The 18,509-nt window shown below is 42.2% G+C and overlaps 1 protein-coding gene across 3 annotated transcripts in view; it reads left to right on the forward strand.

Moving 5' to 3' along the window:
• cdh15 (cadherin 15, type 1, M-cadherin (myotubule)) overlaps positions 1-18,509 on the forward strand; it is a 57,889-nt gene that overhangs the window by 21,178 nt on the left and 18,202 nt on the right. Inside the window, exon 1 of one of the 3 annotated variants that reach the window (XM_051944266.1) lies at positions 15,510-15,766. The exons of the other annotated variants lie outside the window; for them this stretch is intronic. Within the exon in view, the coding sequence (XP_051800226.1) occupies positions 15,716-15,766 (51 nt within the window). The 5' untranslated portion in view covers positions 15,510-15,715. Of the gene's footprint in view, positions 1-15,509; positions 15,767-18,509 lie in introns of those variants that run through there. 3 annotated transcript variants of the gene reach the window in all.

Below are 18,509 nucleotides of genomic sequence, written 5' to 3' on the forward strand. Positions count from 1 at the left end.
CCGTTGACTGCTTCTAGCTTTATTGACTAATTATTTAGTCCATAACATATCATAAAATCGTAAAAAAATAGTGCAAACTGACTTCTTCACATTGCTTGTTCCAAAGATAATTAATTTACAACGTGATTAACAGCAAACGGCAAATCCTGGAGTTTTTGCTTTTTAAAGGATCTTCAAGAATTAATGGTTTATTCAAATTGTCAAATAAATAATATTTGATTGATTTATTGTTTCAGAATTAGCGTGTGGGCAGACATTTGTAACCCTCATTTGCTTGGCTGTTTTGCAAAACATTCATTTTGGGCCCATAGAGAGCAGATACACGTATGCAGACTTTGTTTTAAACTTTTCAGAATATAGTATTGACAACAACAAACCCAAACTATCCAACTGTTATGTTACGTCTCGTCACCTATTGCTTTTTACTGTTTAAATGCATATACACACGTGGACAAAATTGTTGGTACCCCTCAGTTAAAGAAGGAAAAACCCACAATTCTCACTGAAATCACTTGAAACTCACAAAAGTAACAATAAATAAAAATTTATTGAAAATTAAATAATCAAAAACAGCCATTACTTTTGAATTGTTGATTAACATAATTATTTAAAAAAACAAACTAATGAAACAGGCCTGGACAAAAATGATGGTACCTCTATAAAAGATTGAAAACTATTTGACCAGAGTGACATGATTAACTCAGGTGTGTCATTTAATTGACATCACAGGTGTTTCCAAACTCATAATCAGTCAGTCTGCCTATTTAAAGGGAGACAAGTAGTCACCCTGCTGTTTGGTGAAAAGGTGTGTACCACACTGAACATGGACAACAGAAAGCGAAGGAGAGAATTGTCCCAGGACATCCGAAAAAAAATTATAGACAAACATCTTAAAGGTAAAGGCTATAAGACCATCTCTAAACAGCTTGAAGTTCCTGTGACAACAGTGGCTCATATTATTCAGAAGTTCAAGACCCACGGGACAGTAGCCAACCTCCCTGGACGTGGCCGCAAGAGGAAAATTGATGACAAATTGAAGAGACGGATTGTTCGAATTGTATCCAAAGAGCCCAGAGCAACCTCCAAAGAAATTAAAGGTGAACTCCAAGGCCAAGGTACATCAGTGTCAGATCGCACCATTCGTCGTTGTTTGAGCCAAAGTGGACTTCATGGGAGACGACCAAGGAGGACACCACTGCTGAAAAAAACTCATAAAAAAGCCAGACTGGAATTTGCAAAAATGCATGTTGACAAGCCACAAAGCTTCTGGGAGAATGTCCTTTGGACAGATGAGACCAAACTGGAGCTTTTTGGTAAGGCACATCAACTCTATGTTCATAGACTCAAAAACCAAGCATACGAAGAAAAGAACACTGTCCCTACGGTGAAACATGGAGGAGGCTCAGTAATGTTTTGGGGCTGCTTTGCTGCATCTGGCACAGGGTGTCTTGAAAGTGTGCAAGGTACGATGAAATCTGAAGACTATCAAGGCATTCTGGAGAGAAATGTGCTGCCAAGTGTCAGAAAGCTTGGTCTCAGTCGCAGGTCATGGGTCTTCCAACAGGACAACGATCCAAAACACACAGCCAAAAACACCCAAGAATGGCTGAGAGAAAAGCGTTGGACTATTCTAAAGTGGCCTTCTATGAGCCCAGATCTGAATCCCATTGAACATATGTGGAAGGAGCTGAAACATGCCATTTGGAGAAGACACCCATCAAACCTGAGACAACTGGAGCTGTTTGCTCATGAGGAGTGGGCCAAAATACCTGTTGACAGCTGCAGAACGCTCATTGACAAATACAGAAATTGTTTAATTGCAGTGATTGCCTCAAAAGGTTGTGCAACAAAATATTAAGTTATGGGTACCATCATTTTTGTCCAGCCCTATTTCATTAGTTTGTTTTTTAAAATAATTATGTTAATCAACAATTCAAAAGTGATGGCTGATTTTGATTATTTAATTTTCAATAAATTTTTATTTATTGTTACTTTTGTGAGTTTCAAGTGATTTCAGTGAGAATTGTGGGTTTTTCCTTCTTTAACTGAGGGGTACCAACAATTTTGTCCACGTGTGTACATAATCTGCTTTAATAGCTCTGCAACTGGAACATACCAAACGTAAATTAGTGAGCACAGCAGTTTAAAATCACAGTCCAAAATAAGACACATGTACGTATCCAAAACAGTAAAAAGCAGCAACAAAATTAATGGATGTTGTGTAAGCGGCACACTGGCTGCACCCCCCTTTTTATTTGCTATTAAAACATGAAAGCACAAACCTACTGGATCAAGTCCATCCAGTAAATAAAAAGGTGTGTTATATGAATGAGGTTTGATGTGTGAATGGAAAGGATGTGAATGCATTCTGTCTGTATGTGTCTGTTGTCTGTTGCCGTTGCCATCAGTGCCTGACCATAAATCAGAGGCCCTCCGGCCGTGGGATTGCCCGGCTCGTGGCTCCATGTGTAATTACAAAGCTGACATTTAAACAGCAGCAGCCATATTTCACTCTCGCCAGCGCTGGACGCAGAGTGGTCTACGGATGGAGTAAAAGTTTTTCAACGAAGGAGGAAAAGGGAAAAAAAAGAAAGACAGGAAAAAATCAATAAGAGATAGAATGCATTCTAATGTCGTGTTAATGGACCCACATATTAATTATTCAGCAGTGGCCATTTTGTCTGCTCATTAAAGTGGCAGCTGAGAGGAGAAATGTGCAGCATTACTCTGCCCTGCTCCGCTCCGGCAGCATTATTACCACATTCTCTTCTTCTCACAACGCTGGAAAACACAACACATGCCGCCGTGTGTTTGTGCTGCTTATCCTCTCGTAGCACTGATTGGTATCTGTTGGCTTTCATGTCAGCATTGTATCTATTTTACTCTTATCTGCTTCTATAAGACATGTTGTGTGTGCGGCTAACAACCTTTACAATAGCTGAATGCATCATATAATGGCATCTGTAATGCAACTGATCAAATTATTTGACCCGGTTTAGTTATTTGTGTGAGATTACTTTCGATAAAAGAGCAATATACAGTTTTCCCCATTGTGACTGTAGTTACCACAATCGGTGCAACCTTTTCAGTTGTAAAAACTTCACTTTAGTTGCTTTCTGCACAACATCACTGTGTTATGGATGCATTATGTTTCAATGTTACTTCTGAACAAAAGGCCGCTTCACCCATTTTGATAAGAACTTTGCATGCTGATATGGATGTAGGTGAAGTAGACTGAGCCAAAGCGAGAATATAGAAACTGTAAATTACAGCTTCATTACCAGAACACACCAGCTACCACGTCTCCATCCTGAATCCAAGAAGTTACAGAGTTTTTTTCAGACAAAGACAGAGTTTTGTGTTTGTTTATAAGCAAGCTAAATACATAGCCCAAATGTTCGTCTTGATATCTAGTTAGTCTAAGTAGAAATACTAGATTAACTAATAAGTGCAATTATTGATCCAGAAGCTGTGTTTGAAGTGCATTTGGTTGGATTTTTGAGTGAAATTAACGGTCTGTAATTGTCGTGTAGTTGTGATATCGCTGCAGGTTTTGTGCAGGTAGGGCTGCTGGTGGTGGATGAGTTTGACGGCTGCTATTGGCAGGGTGGGCCAGCAGTTCTGAAATGTATCTGAGGTGGGAGTTGTGAGACAGGGGGTAAAATTAAAATTCCTCTTTGGCCTGCTGTCAACCTGCGTCTGCTGACTGCTCGGAGGAGCTGCTGCGTGACAGGATTCCTAATGACACTGCAGCAGCCATTGCCACGAATTACTTTGACTTGATTTATTTCTCCTTTTACAGCCCCCCCACCGCTCCTCACCACCTCCACCAGCCACCCACCCATCGCTGCTCCTCCTTCTCCCTCCCAGTGTTGCCATTCAAGCATTCGGTCTCTCTCTCGCTCTTTCCTCGTCTCCCTCTTGTGTCTTCATAGACACATAAACGGTGCACACATGGGATACCATCTCCTCTTCAGCACCATGCCAGTGGCAGGGAACATCTGTCTCTAGGTCTCCCTGCCACACAGTGTTAGAGTCAGGGGAGGTCGCTCACTCGACTGGCCGGTCTGGAAGGGCCTGTGGGCAGAGCAGGGCAGGACTGGCTTGGAGACGAGGGCATCCAGGCAGAAACTTGTCCCCGGGTCCATCCTGCTTTGCCTGCCTCATGCCATTTGTGTTTGTGTGTGAGATTTTCCGAGAATATAGAGTGGTTTTGTAGGTCAGAGGGCAGCAAGGCATCAAAAACAACTAAAGGCTGTGTCTGTGCGTGTCCTCCTCTCGCCTTGTGTGTCTTTTTCTGTCTCTTCTGTTTGACTTTTTTGAAATATGCGAGTGTGTGCGCCCCACGTTTCCTCATTCTTGCAGCAGTGCACTACCAGCAGCGATGCATCCCTGTGCTCAACCACTGTTTGACCAGTTTTAATCTCCTTACATTTAGACTGTTTAAATTGTCTCAGTTCAGTTAAGTTCCTATTTACCTAACCAAAGTGGAATGCTATCAGGGGCAGCAGGCAGCAGTGTGCCAGTCACACAGCAGATAGCTCCTTCATGCAGCGACAGCTCAGATAAGGGGGGAAAGTACTGTTTAATCAAACAGCGGAGGGAATATGGGGGTGAGCACAGGCAGCCGGGGATGGGTTTTACCAGCTAAATCCATCACTAGGTTTGTGTGTAAAGGCCTTCTCAAGTTCTAGCTTTCTTTAAACCACTGATTTACTAAATTGGGTTCCATCTTTAACACCTAGTAAACTGGTTGCCAGGAAATATCACAGTGTTGTCCAACTTTGTAAACAATAAATCAATGCCACATCACAAGCTAAGACGACATCACTATGTAGACAGGCCAAAATTTAAGATTAGACATTTGATTTCATCTCACATTTAGCAATTTAAGGTTAGTTTTGTTTGTTTTTGTGCACTCAAATTTAAATGATTTTAATTTTCAGGCTTATTAAACCGCATTTTGATCAAGTGCCAGGTCAGATGTGTCAAACATGTTTCTTTTTTTTTTTTTTTTAATGACAGAGCACTACCATAAAATTTGTCAGTTGGTTCAGCTGGCGATGCATGTTTTAGTTACATTTGGCAGTTTGAAACAGGTCGGACTTCTTTATTGGGGGGTGCTTTTTTAATGCAGATATTTTGTTAATACTGTTGGTATTTGTACTCCTTGTGTGGGCATTTTGGTTCCACTCATCCTGCTCCCCAGTTTCTTTCATCTTGAATTTCTCCTCATTTTCTTCATCAATCTGCCTGCTTTTTAGCCCTCAATCACTCCATTTCGGTATCTTTAACTGTCTCTCTCTTTCCATATCCATCCATCTTTTCCGCTGCCCTTTTCGGGAGGTGCGGTATTTATCATCTTTATACCTGGAGGTTTGAGGGCCGTGCATCGGCCTGATAGATGGGCTAGCCACTGATGTGCAACCACCTCAGGAGACACAAACCAGACAGCTATTTAGTAGCTGAACAAGACACATTGCTTTTCTTTTATTGTTTTCAAACTACGTGTGTGTGTGTGTGTGTGTGTGGGTGGAGAGAGGGAGGTTGAAGAGGAGGAGGAGGAAGAAGGAAAAGACAGAAAGGAGAAAAAAACAACAACAGATGCTCTTTGGCTGTCCAGAAAAATGCAGCAACTGTGCACAAGATGGGCCATTATCCATCTACAGTGTATCACTATGTTGTTGACAAATCAATGGCTCTGTCGGCGACGACTCTCTGTTACAGCAAACATAAAGCACTCAGACAGTCTCCCTGCCTGCTATGGAGACTGCAACGAGGGAGCACTCGGGGCAAGGGTACTCATAGCCAGGAGGGGTGTGTGAGAGAGTGTGTGCAGTGTGTGCAGTGTCAGTGTTGGCACAGAGAGTTTTCTCTGAGCCCGTTTGTGTTGCTCGTGTGCAGGTGTGGGTGTGAAAATTTAATGTGGAGGAGCGCAGGAGTTGCTCATGAAAGCTTCATGCTATTGCTCACGTTTCATGAATCATACATATTATTGCTAAGGCAAATTATTAACATAATTAGAAATATGTCTCAGGCCGATCCAGACGTTTTTTCTGGTTACAAGCACTGATGGGAGAACAGCACTCGAGGCTATGTCAGGACCATGGGTAAAAAATGAGATTTGTTTTTCAGTTTTGGTCGGTTGGTCGATTGATCGGTCGATTTGTCGGTTGGTTTTTGCTCATATTTGACTCTAAACAGCCCAAATCACATGGAATCCAGTCTTTTCAGCTCTGATTTGGACTATTTTTATGTCAGAAATAGGCCTGTTTTTTTAAATGTGACCGAAGTCTGAAAGTAATAGTGATTTCATTTAACTTTTGCACCACTCTTGATCAACCTTTGTCATATTTTCTGAGAACACAAACATGGCAGCTGTGATGGAGGTAGTGGAGTGACAGAGAGCTAACAGTACTGACAAATTTGCTGGCTTCCACTGTGCTTAAATTATAAATAAAACTATAAATGTTGACTTCAGCGGTCCAGTGTGCTGCCTCCTGCTCTCACTCAACATCTGACTTCAGCCACATTTGAAAAATAATGTAAAAGACAAAAAAAAATGATCAGATGAGAACCAAGGCTCAGGGAGTGAATGTAGCCTCATTTGTTTTGTATAATTCTCTCTTTTCACAAGCTGGCTCCTGAGGCTTTAGTGTAAATCTTGACCTGTTCCTGGTTAAAGCTGCTCTGTATAATTATCTGACAGACTAGACATCTTCAGACAAGGTTGTAACTCAGCTCAGTACGGAACCACAATCACAGCCTATAGCCGCAATAATCCATTCATACAGACGTTCCGTACACGGGATTTCCGGTTAACATGCAACGTGCACGTGAGACAAGCAGGTGCTGTGCTCCAGTGGGCACATATTGAGATATCATCCTTGTGGAGAACCAAGGTTAGAGATGGGGGAGGATGGGATGGAATGAGTTAGCCAAGACTTGCATCCTGACTCCTAAGAAAATAGAGGGAAGGGTGCTGGGTTGATTGACAGGTAGTCTGAGAGCCCCCGTGGCAGGTGCCAGGGGCAGGTCACTGGGGCGAGAGCGCTGTTGCCCATATAGATGTGAACGCCTGACTGCTGTTTTCGTATGGACCTCTCGTTGCTCAAGACACTTGAACCCAACGGCGTCTCAATTGGAATAAGAAAAAAGGATGAGAGTTCCATAGAGAAGAGAGGCATTTGTGATGCTGCTTTGTTCTCTCCTTTGCTTTCTTTTTCATCCCTGTTCAGATGTAAAAAGACTACTTGTATTGCTTGAAACTATGTATATACGTACATAAAACATCACAGTGATATAAAATAAAAGAGCAATAAATAGAAAACCACATTGTTATTAAGCTTACATTATGCAAGATAAGATCAGATCGGAAAAGATTAATCTTTAGAAATCCAGATTACAATTCTTTACATCTTCTCACTGGATTTTACTGTACCTCAAGTATTTTAGATTTATAATAAGTTACAAGTTCTTATTGTTTGTGCTAGTTACATAAAAACCTATATAGTTCTATGTGTTTTGTGATGTCTGGCCAAGCATATACTGTATCTATTTGTCCACAGTCCCTCTCCAGTCATTGACTTAACCCCTTAAAGCTCGTCTTTGTGTGGAAAAGTTACATATTTAGAATTTTTCAAAGGAAAATAATCCCTTTGTACCTTACAGCGCTCTAGATGTGCAGATCTATGAAGTCCCCACTTGTTTCCAATCACATCTTCCCTCACGCTGCAGCTCACACACACCAGCTCACCTCAAACACAAAACTACTCTGCATCGCACAGTGACAAATTTTGATATTGAAGATATTCAGCCATACATGTTTGAGGCAGAAAGAGAAAGCCCCACCTTGCAAGCTGACATGTTTGGTTCCTTGAGTTTGTTTTGGAATTCTGAATCTGTGTTTTGAGTAAACTGCAGATTCAAGGCTGAAAAGTTCTGTCATGGCATTGACTACTTATTTTGCTCAAGGTGTGTTTTCCAGCCTATTAAAAAACACCATATCAATGTGTTATCCTTCAGGTTTTTGCCTGTCCAAAACTATCGGATTTCTACAGAATAAATCCTCAGAAGCTTGTGTGAACCAGTTCTGTAGAAGAGCAGCGCTGCCGGATAGAAATCATCTGAAGGAAAAGTCCTCGGATTCTAATCACCACCATGTCATCCAAATTAAAGAGGCTACAAAATGCACTTAGGTGAGGTGAAAGCGTAAGGGAGACAGAATTATGCTAGACATAAAAAAAAATAAAATAAATAAAAAGTCCTGTGGGTGTAATTCTCGACGTAACTGATGTTATTAATGGCAGAGATGGAGGGAGGAGAGCAGCGGGGGAGAGACAGGGGGAGCTGAAGGGGTTAAAAGGGAACAACGTCAGCGGCACACAGGCAAGAAGACAAGTGTCAACAGCGACAGGAAAAAGACGGAGGCTGCCCGTGTGCCTATGTCTCCTCCACCCTCCTCCGACACCCCTCCTCCACTCCACCGCAGACGAGCATATGTGGGCTGACAACATGACATTGCCAGTGAAGAGAGGGAGGGACAGACAGAGAGCGGGAAAAGAGGAAGGACCAGGAGCCTCGGGTAGGCCTGACATCCAGAACTCCTGACAGCTGATGGAGGCAGCCTCAGCTCAGGCACGCACACAACTGTCAGCCAACTTCCTATCTCCATCCACCCCCTTCCATCCAAAAAGCCAAGCAGAAGCCTTCCTCCGTTCTCCTCCATCCCTCAGCTGCTTCTTCTTCTCCTCCTCCCTCCATCCCTCCTCTTCTTCTCCTTCAGGGTCATGCAGAGACTAACTCCCAAACTCTTGACTCACTTAGTGTACACGTACACCAAAACCCACACTTTTACACTTATTTTTTCCAGAGAAAATGAGCAGCACAGAGGTAGCACTGGGGGTGGATGATGTTATATGGGTGGGTTTGCATCACACACAGCTTTGTGAGTTTGCTCTGATGCAATGTTTGTGCTCTTGCTTAGTCAGCTATGACCCTGCTGTATTTTTGTAGCTGGGGTCTAACAACCGATCAAGATGCAAGTCAGAAACTACAACGTCGAGACCCGATCAGTGAGAGCGAGTTCACGCATGCCGTCTACCTATTACTGTACACAACATATATCCATTACCGTAATGTCTTTAATCCCACGACTCAGGTGCCCCTCACACAGCTCAGGCGCCTCCTGTGGGGTTAGCTAGACGTAAGAACACACTTACCCGAGTGCATTAGCTGTATGGCTACATAACTTCAATGTGCATTGAGCTGTTTTGTAGCAGTACTGTCTTATCTTTTAGTGCCTAATAAGGCCCATTTTTCTCCATGGAAGTCCATTGTTTATTGTTAAAAATAGAGGGGAAATGAAAGTGATTGTGCTTTTTGTATGTCACTTGTGTATTTCCATGTGAGAAACAAAAGAAGACATTGCACTCTCTGACAGATAAGAGGTAGAAAGAAAGTATGTGTGTTGCCTGTATGTGGCAGCGAGGCAGACATCCACCCTGGGACTGTATGTCATCGATTGAGCTGCAGGAAGAGGCCTATTATCTTCCAGCCATGGTTCAAGCGGGGAGTCAACTGTGTCATATGTGTTGGCTCTAATTGGCACCCACCCTGGTTGAGGCTGACTGGTGCGAAAGCAGAGCTGCAGTAACCTAAAGCGCCTCCTGCTCTCACACACTCGCCTCCTTTTACTGTAGCCTTCGGGAATGTTACATTGTGCATTTGAAGCCAAATGCATTTTAAAGACTTTTGCACAAACAGGTGATGAGCTGACTTTAATGCAGAGATTATTTTCAGGAGGACATGTTTCAAGTCTTTCGTTTGCTGCAGTTGTGTTATTCTGATTAGCAGGCTGCTGGTAAATTGTTGTATTGTGAATCTGCTGTTTTTCTGCTTTATGCTTTGCTCTTAATTCTGAGGGTCGTTATTTGTCTTAAGTCTCATAAGTTTCCAGGTTCTTCTCACCTTTCCTCTCCATTTAGTGCTCATGTGGTCTGACACTGCCCTCTGCAGGCGCAAGTCAAAGCATTTTCCACGCAAGAAAAATACAGCCTTCAAAACAGCATGATTTTGGCGAATCAAGGTCAAATTTGTAGGTTTTCGTTCGAAGCGTGGATTAAAAAAGGCCAAAAGCATAGAAGATTAACTGACAAACACAGACTTAAAACAAATACAGCATACCAAGTGTAAAATATCTCATTCAACTAATGCAACCTGCACAGGGATACATACAAACTACTTCATTTTTTAAAGATTTTTGATAGTTTTCTCCTAAATGAATCACTCTACATTTTCTGTAAGTCTTTATAGTAAAAAAAAGATTACAAGAATGTAGGTTCATTTAAAAATAATAATGTAGACATAGCAGAACTGTTTCCACTTTCTTTTAAATTATTTGAATTCCTCCTACACAGTGTACAAAGGTGGTCCTTTAAAAACTTTGCAACTTTTTGCAAAAACTGCAGCTTTGGCGAATGTTTTAGCAGCTGATCGATGACTCAAACTGAAGATAGCAGATTCACTTCTGCATTATACATGCAGAAATGATATTAGTGCTGTGCAATGCACTTCAAAATGAGTTGGCTTAATTGGCCACTTACTTAGAGGCTGTTATACTTTGTTGGCTTTGGAATCGACTTCCTGTCGAGAAGGTAAGCAGGCCACAGTGATCCTAATTATAACCCAAATGCCAAATTAAAGTAAATAAGTCTAGTGTCATTGGCTTTCTTGTACAGGGGACTTTCCAATTTATTTTGTGACTGAGCAAAATTAGGAGACCAGCATGAACTAATGAACTATCAACACAAGCCGTCTGCCTTGCATTACTCAGTAGATCCACACAAAGCTGAGGCAGCTGCAAAGTGGAGCAAAACAGGGCAAAGAGTCGATGTAATGAAAATACAAATGTTTATATGAGGATGTTTGGGCTGCACGGTGTCTTGGTGGTTAGCCCTGTCGCCTCACAGCTACAGGATCCCAGGTCTTCCTGTGTGGAGTTTGCATGCTCTCCCTGCCTGGTGAGCCAGACAGCTACCAGGTTGGGTTCTTATTTCCTGATCAGTGGGGCTCCAAGCCACCTGTGTGTTCAGAAGAATATTGTATCGTGACCTGACTCCAACTTCAAGAGCACACAGGTCTCCTTCCCTATTACCGCCTCAGTGGGACCCTGCACGTACAAGTCTTTGAAACTCACAATGTCATTTCATCATGTTCTGCTCCGTCTGATATTCTTCAGTAATTCAAAGTTGACAGTGTCATGCAGTGCACAAGTGCTGCTTTTACATATCATCTGCTTCCCTGTATAATTGGCTTGCATATTTCTGGAGATAATGAGTTGTTTGTAGTATATAGTAATATGCAGTGATGTTGTCTAAACCTGCTGAAATACTTTTGTCAAAGTAAAAAACATTACAGCTGTGATGCTCTTTGGACTGTTATCCAACATGGTAGCTATCGTTATTTCTACCTATTTTGTTTTTCTAGATAATTCATTTGTTATCATACATATCAACCTAAATTTGCAGTCCCAGAAGCTGAGCGAACTGCATTGCTAGTAAGTGTTGTGGCAGAGACGGCTCAAGGCACTGCAGCAATCCAGGTGAAATTAAAATTTCATACAAAGTCTAATGAGAAAGGTGACACTGGTCATGAGAAAACTCACAGAGAATTAGTACCCTACTTTTTAGCTTTCCTCAGCTCTATAGTGAGCATCTTCAGCTGATATTATTGGTTTATGGCCCTCAATGTAGCATTTTGGTTGCTAAATGTTTGTTGGGAATCTGTGGGTCATTTCATGCACACATAGTTTAGAGTTCATTGTAACTGAGAGTTACCATTCAGATTGAAGTGCTGATTGAAGTGCTGTTTTCTGTCATGTGAGAGCAAACAAGGCTGGGATCATTTCACCAAGCAGTACTCTTATGACAAGTAGAAAATGGGAAAAAAACAAGACCAGACACACAAAGGAAAGGTGGTTGTTTTGACCTTGTGGAATGACTGAATTATCATTTACTGGGGAGAAAAAAACATTTTAATGACTGTTATAGCAAGTCACGTGCTGGGGCCTAATCTCAGTTGACTCGGGCTAAGGCAGGGGACACCCTGGACAGGTCACCGGTCTGTCACAGGGCTACATATACAGAAAACAATCACACTCACATTCACACGTACGGGCAATTTAGAGTGATCAGTTAACCTCAGCATATTATTGGACTGTGGGAGGAAGCGGCGTACCCGACAAAACCCACACATGCAGAACATGCAAACTCCATGCAGAAAGATCCCAGACCCACCCCGGGATTTGAACCGGGGATCTTCTTGCTGCAAGGCGAAAGTGCTAACCACTACTCACAGTGCAGCCCTGTTCAGTTGTCTTCTTATTGTTATCATACAACATAGAGTTGATGCATGTGAACAGCGTTTTCTACCAACAGTGGGCAGCAGAGTGTTGACTGTGAACCTAAGAAGTTTTCAGTTTTCAGATTTTAATTGGTTCAACTTTTAAAACTTTAGCATCACTCTGGATCTGGTCATACTCATAAAAAATTCAACTAAAGCCCTTTAGCTTCAAAATATTGATCCGGACTACCAGATATACCAGCACTCTTTTTTTCTCACATGAAAAGTCCACATGCACTCAGTAGAGCCTGCTGTAAGACAGTGTGGGGCTTGAAGGAATGAAAACATCAGGGTGGCTCCTGCCAACTGCTTTCTGCCTGGAATGACAGAGACAGGTGCTGTAAAATCACCCCTTTATACCAGAATCTCTCTCTCTCTCTCACACACACAACACACACACACACACTGATGAAAACACTGACACATGAAAGCATGCAGACGCCCACTTCAGCACACCCGGTCACTCTGCCAACACATTCAGTTATTTCACTGCTCTTACTTCTAGCAGTCATGAGAGTTTCATGACTGTAATATCAAACTGCAGCTGTACTTTCAGGACTCTGAGTTTAATTTATGTCTTGTTTAACACCAAGTTAGTCTTTGTGTTTGGTTTTGGACATGAATCTGATCTCCAACTGAAGAAGTCTTTGTAAAGTCAAAGTGGACAAAAAGTTGTTTGCTTTCTAAAGATCCGTTATCGACCTTTGACTTGTGAGCAGACGTGCTGAGAGGCTTGTGATGAGGGTTGAAACAGTGTGGGAAAAGGTCTGTCTCCATTCTCCACATCTATCCGTCCCATTAACGCACACAACTGCTGTTTGCGTGCTACCGTGAGAAAGTTTGGAGCAACAAAGTGAGCTCACTCTCCACTCCGTTTTCTCTTATTCCAAGACCCACTTGACACGACTATGCCCGACACCCTTGGACTAAATCGATCATGGCAGCCTCTCAGTCAAATTTTAAGCGCCATAGAAATGACGATCTCTGCTTGACATCACCATAGAGCACCATAGATCTTCATCTCCGCTTTGACAAGAGTATTCAAAAAGCAGGAGATCAAAGGGTTCTGGCTGAATGTCGTGAATGTGAGAGGGCACGACACGCACGGCGCTGGATGGGGAGGTTATGCGTGCAGCTCACAACATGAAGGTTGATCCGGACAAGAAGAAAGAAAGCGATAAACTATTTCCAACTTTAAAGAGGACTTTAGTGCTGCCAGTGGAGCCTGTAGAATGTTAAAATCTTGTTACATTAGTGTCTGCAGATGTCAGAAAAGCTGCTGTTAAGTTTATGAACACAGTGATGCCGTTTTGCTTTTATTAGCTTGTTGGTCACAGTAACATGATGGCGCAGCACCTGAGTTACAAGTATAGCGCAGAACAGCATTTTACATCATTTCAAACTTTTGGAAGTCAAAATGATTTAAAAGTCCTTTTGTTTTTCCAGAAATAGAATCACTTTAGCTGTTCGCCCAGGTAGCTCAACCGGTTGAGCAGGCGACCCATAAACAGAGTTTATAGTCCCCGAAGTAGAGGCCTGGGTTTATTCCAGCTCACAGCCCTTTACTGCAGGTCTTCCCCTTTCTCCCTACTTTCCTTGTCTGTCTCTCTTCTAACCTGTCTAGTAAAGCCATCCAAGGCCAAAAAATTACTTAAAAAAGAATCACTTTAGCTGACAGTCCTCTACAAAAATGCTAGAGATGCTACATCAGTTCATTTGCTCAACAGCAAAGCGGATGTTGCTTTTCACAACCGTGTCTCAAAAAAATGTGTTCCTGTTCTTAATCACCTTTTCTAAGAAATGCATTTTCTCCCAGAAGACCAGAATTGTGACTTAGTTAGCTACGCTTCCAGTTTGAAAGAGCTACGAAGTCCGTGCTAGAAGGTGGTGGGATGCCAGTAACAGCATTTTAATCCACAGAGTGAGGATCATTTTTCCTAGAATTCATTTCATTTCCACTTCTGTTTGCTTTTATTTTCAGTCCATGTTCTGTTTCATTTTATTTTCACTCCATGTTCCATTAGATTTAGGGCACCGGATCAAATTTGTTAAGCTTAGTAAAGTTATTAGTAAGTGGTAGTCATCGGTTTGAGATGTATACAACCTGTTTACAACATGTTTGAAAGTTCTGCTCCATTTCTAGGTGACCAGGATGGCAAATTCTCCCAAATTGGCTCAAAAGCATCAACAGTGAAGCAACAATGACGGATATTTCATTTCCCTCAAGACATAACTGATAATACCATTTGTTTATATTCCTATAGGACTGTGATTAGTGATTACTTTAAGTACTAATTAGAATTTAGTAATTAGTAATTAATTGGACTATGTTCAAGATAAGACAGTGTACACATGAAATATGCCAGCTAAGCCTTGTGAATATTAAAAAGTACATATTCACGAAGAAAAACACATTTTGTGTGATTGTTCATGGCAATAATATGCTCTGAAAGCACCTTATGTAAAAGGAATCTACAGTTTTGAAAAAATGATCCAATCATTTAGGGTTTGAACAAGAAGACAAATACAAAGTGGTATTTTGTGAGCCTTTAGAAGAGCTGTTAAGACTATTTTGGTCCCCGAGGACAGAGACAGGATGTCTGTTTCCCCATTTCAACTCTTCGTCCAAAGCCGAGCTAACTGGCTGTAGTGTTAAAATGAACAGATACATGTGAGTGTCTAAGTCTAGGCAAGAAATTAACTTTCCCAAAAGTCAGGCTATTCTTTTTACAGCTTTTGATCCATTTTGTAAGTTGGTGAGTAGATAGAAGAGAAAAATACACGTGATTTCATATTGTTTAAGTCTCGTCTTGGGCTTTCTATCCTTTTTCTCTGCTTCCTTCTCTGTAAAGTGTAAAGAAAAGTTTATGTACTCACTAAGTGGTGAAGACACTGATTCTGTCTACACCCCCAACAGCTGCCCTGCGTCTCTCTTCATCTCTCTCCCTCTTTCTCTCTCTCTCTCTCTCTGTCCCTCTCTCTCATTGGCCTTGTGAGTGACAGCACATGTGCAGGGGTACATGGGAGGCCCGCTGCTGAAATTCTAACCCCTTACCCCACCACTGTGAGACATACCCCAACTATGGACAGGGTGGAGCTGTGAGGAGACAGATGCTGGGAGAGGGAAGGAGGGAGACAGACAGAGAGACTGCAGGAGCAGGAGGATAGGGGAGGAAAGAGAGGGACAGGTTCAGAGTCGGAGAGTTTGGCCCCGTTTCGTCCAGTGGAGCCCTCAGGAGCCCAGCGCAGATCTTCAGGTCTTTTGGCACTCAGAGATCTGTTCAGACTGAGTTTCTGAGAGCAGAGAGTGAGGATGGCGGGACGGATGTTGGTGGTGTGTGTGCTGGGGACTCTGTTGTGTCAGGTAAGTAAAATCATGGTTGTGGGGTTCCTTTTCTGTGTTATAGCCAGTGTGTTTCTTCCTGTTCTGTAAAAGAACTTTTGTGGAGGGTTTTATTAGAGCACAGATGCCTAAGTTAATGGAGGGTTCATATCCGTTTCCACTTTTTTTGATTGCTATAAACCCCCAGTAACAAGTATTAGGCTAGGCTGCTGTAAAGATACTCCACTTGCTCTCGAGTTGTGCCATTTGATACTGCTCCCCTCGCTGCACGGATCTACACTCAGCCTACCTCCAACACTGAGCCAAAGACTCTCTGCTTCCTGCTCCTCTGTGTGAGCTTCATTTAGCCCTTTAGCTGCCCTGCTCTTTAAATATACAGTTTATGTTTTTTACCTGAGTGATGTCCTCGACCAAACAACTAAAATTTCATCAATAGAGGCACTACGCTGGCTCTGCAATCAGAGGCTGCGGCTGATCTAAACATTTTCCTGGTTGGAGGGAGGATGATGGAGTGTGTTGAGGAGGATGTGTACAGAGGGCTTGGGGCATCATTAGTTAGCCCCCTGTCAGCAGACGCCATTATGAGAACCAAATGGATGGCAATGTAAACTGACTTATTATCAACAGCACTTCCAACCACCATTAGTCTCTCTCTGTGTTTGGAGTGGTAATGCAGCCCAGGTTGTGTGAATGACTGAGCTGGCCTCTATCTCATTCTTGTGGGGAACTCGTCGTGATGTGTTTTAAGAAGTCAGTGTAAATGTTGCAGATGCTAGTCCACAGTAGCTGTGGAGATGAATAAATCAGATCTTCTCAAGGTCCTCTGACCTGGCTAATTGTTAAAAGTTCCTAGAACTTATCAGTGTCTGCATGCTTAAATGTCTTTATGGTGAATTTATGCTGCCATCGTGCCTTATTTCATATTCTATAGCCAACTGATTAGGGAAAAAAGTCACACAAAATATATGTTGTCTCTTTTGAACATGCATGTGATAGATCACCGACACAAGCTAGGGGGAAAAACCGTTTTGTCACAGTGAGGCCTCAGCCGTGTGGTATTTTGGTCCAAATCCTCAGGTCCTTAGTAATAGGTCTATTTATGATTCTCTCATATCGGCATGAATAAATAATTCTGTGAATGATTTCAAAGGACAGTGAAACTCTGAAGCATGACCTTTGAGGTGCAGGATCCTCTGTCCACGGGTCTGATGCAGACAACCGGCGACTGCTTCAGCTGTGTGTGGTGAGGCTGATACGGGGTTACATTGCTCCTTCAAATGCCAGAGGTGTTACAAGTCCCAGAGGGGTGATAACCAAATAACAAAAAAAGTGCCTCTTTTAGTTTGTTTACAGTGTAGTTATTTAGGCTAAATGGAAACAATCTGCTTTTAGAGAGATGCTCTACTAAAAATAATCACCCCCTGTCGGCTAGAGAGCTCAGAGAGGCTCATTAAGGGGCAGCTAAAGTCTGGATTTACAAACAGTTACAATGGACATGACAGTCCAAGTAAGAAACAAGCATTAAAGCTTCCCATGAATCTTCTCAAACCTCTTCTTAGCATTTCCCAAAAGCTTGCCTCTTTACTCATAAATTGCATTTCCAGCAAAGTTGCATTTGTTTGTCTTGTGGAGAAACTGTAAATGTTTGGAACTTTCTGTGAGAATGCTTGAATAGAGAACAATTTCTTGTGAAATTTTGAAGTCATCATTCCAATTGTAATTGTTGTGAATCCAAACTGATTTCAGCCACCGTTCTCCACGAAGGAGCAAGCTGAATTATTTTAGGGCAACCGTTGAATCTTTCAGGTGTTAAGTGCATAATAGATTTTTGTTGAAGTGGATCTACATCATTAATGAGGACTTTTACAGTCTAGTCCCTGTTTTTCCAGCATGTCTGAAAGGATAAATAGCTAAGTGCTACGCACAATTGCTATCAGCTCACACATGAAAAATACGCAAATGAGAAATCAATTGCAGGCTTATTTCTACAAATAAACCATATATCATGCTATGAGTATCACTGCACACATTTTGTTTTACAGTGATTTTCAAAAGTTGCAGGTGCAATGTTGACTAGTGCATTTGACATTGTTTTTATTTTAATATGTGCTTCATTAGGAAAACAAACAAGAATTTTATCTCAAGTTTTATAGACAAATAATCAGAATAAAACTAATTTAACAATCAACAACTGTCAATGAAGTTCAACGACTTCCATAGTGTCACCTGATCGCTTTCAGTTGTGCTCCTTAATGCTCAGTGAGCTGGTGTTTGAACTGAAAGCGTTGGGCCTGTTTGGGTGCATGTTGTGGTGAGGAGTGGGGCAGCAACCACAGCTGTTCCAGATGCATACGTGATGCCATTTGTCCCGCTCTGTAATCCGCCTTGCAGAAAGAGGAAGTGGGGGTCGCTCCTGGACCATGAAATCGGGTACAAATCAAGTCTGTAGTTGCGACCACTGGCGCTGAGGTCTCACTCATCGGAAACAATCAGTCAGAGGATTTAGAGCCTGAATCACAGGTCCTGCTGGGTGTGTATACCTGCAGGCTGTTTTACACTGACTAGAGTTTCAGGGGGCTGGACAGGGAGCTTCCAGATCATAAAAAATGGTCAACTGAAGAGTGAGGGCAGTTCCGCTTCTTTGTGTTGCCTCATTATGCTTTTTACCAGACTGACACATGGAAGACCAAGTGGTGACAGTTGTCAATTTAGAGGTCAAACACTGGAATCAGCGTGCAGCAGTGTTATGACTGGTTTGGCCAGT

Source organism: Acanthochromis polyacanthus, chromosome 2 (assembly GCF_021347895.1).
Source record: "Acanthochromis polyacanthus isolate Apoly-LR-REF ecotype Palm Island chromosome 2, KAUST_Apoly_ChrSc, whole genome shotgun sequence".
NCBI lineage: Eukaryota > Metazoa > Chordata > Actinopteri > Pomacentridae > Acanthochromis > Acanthochromis polyacanthus.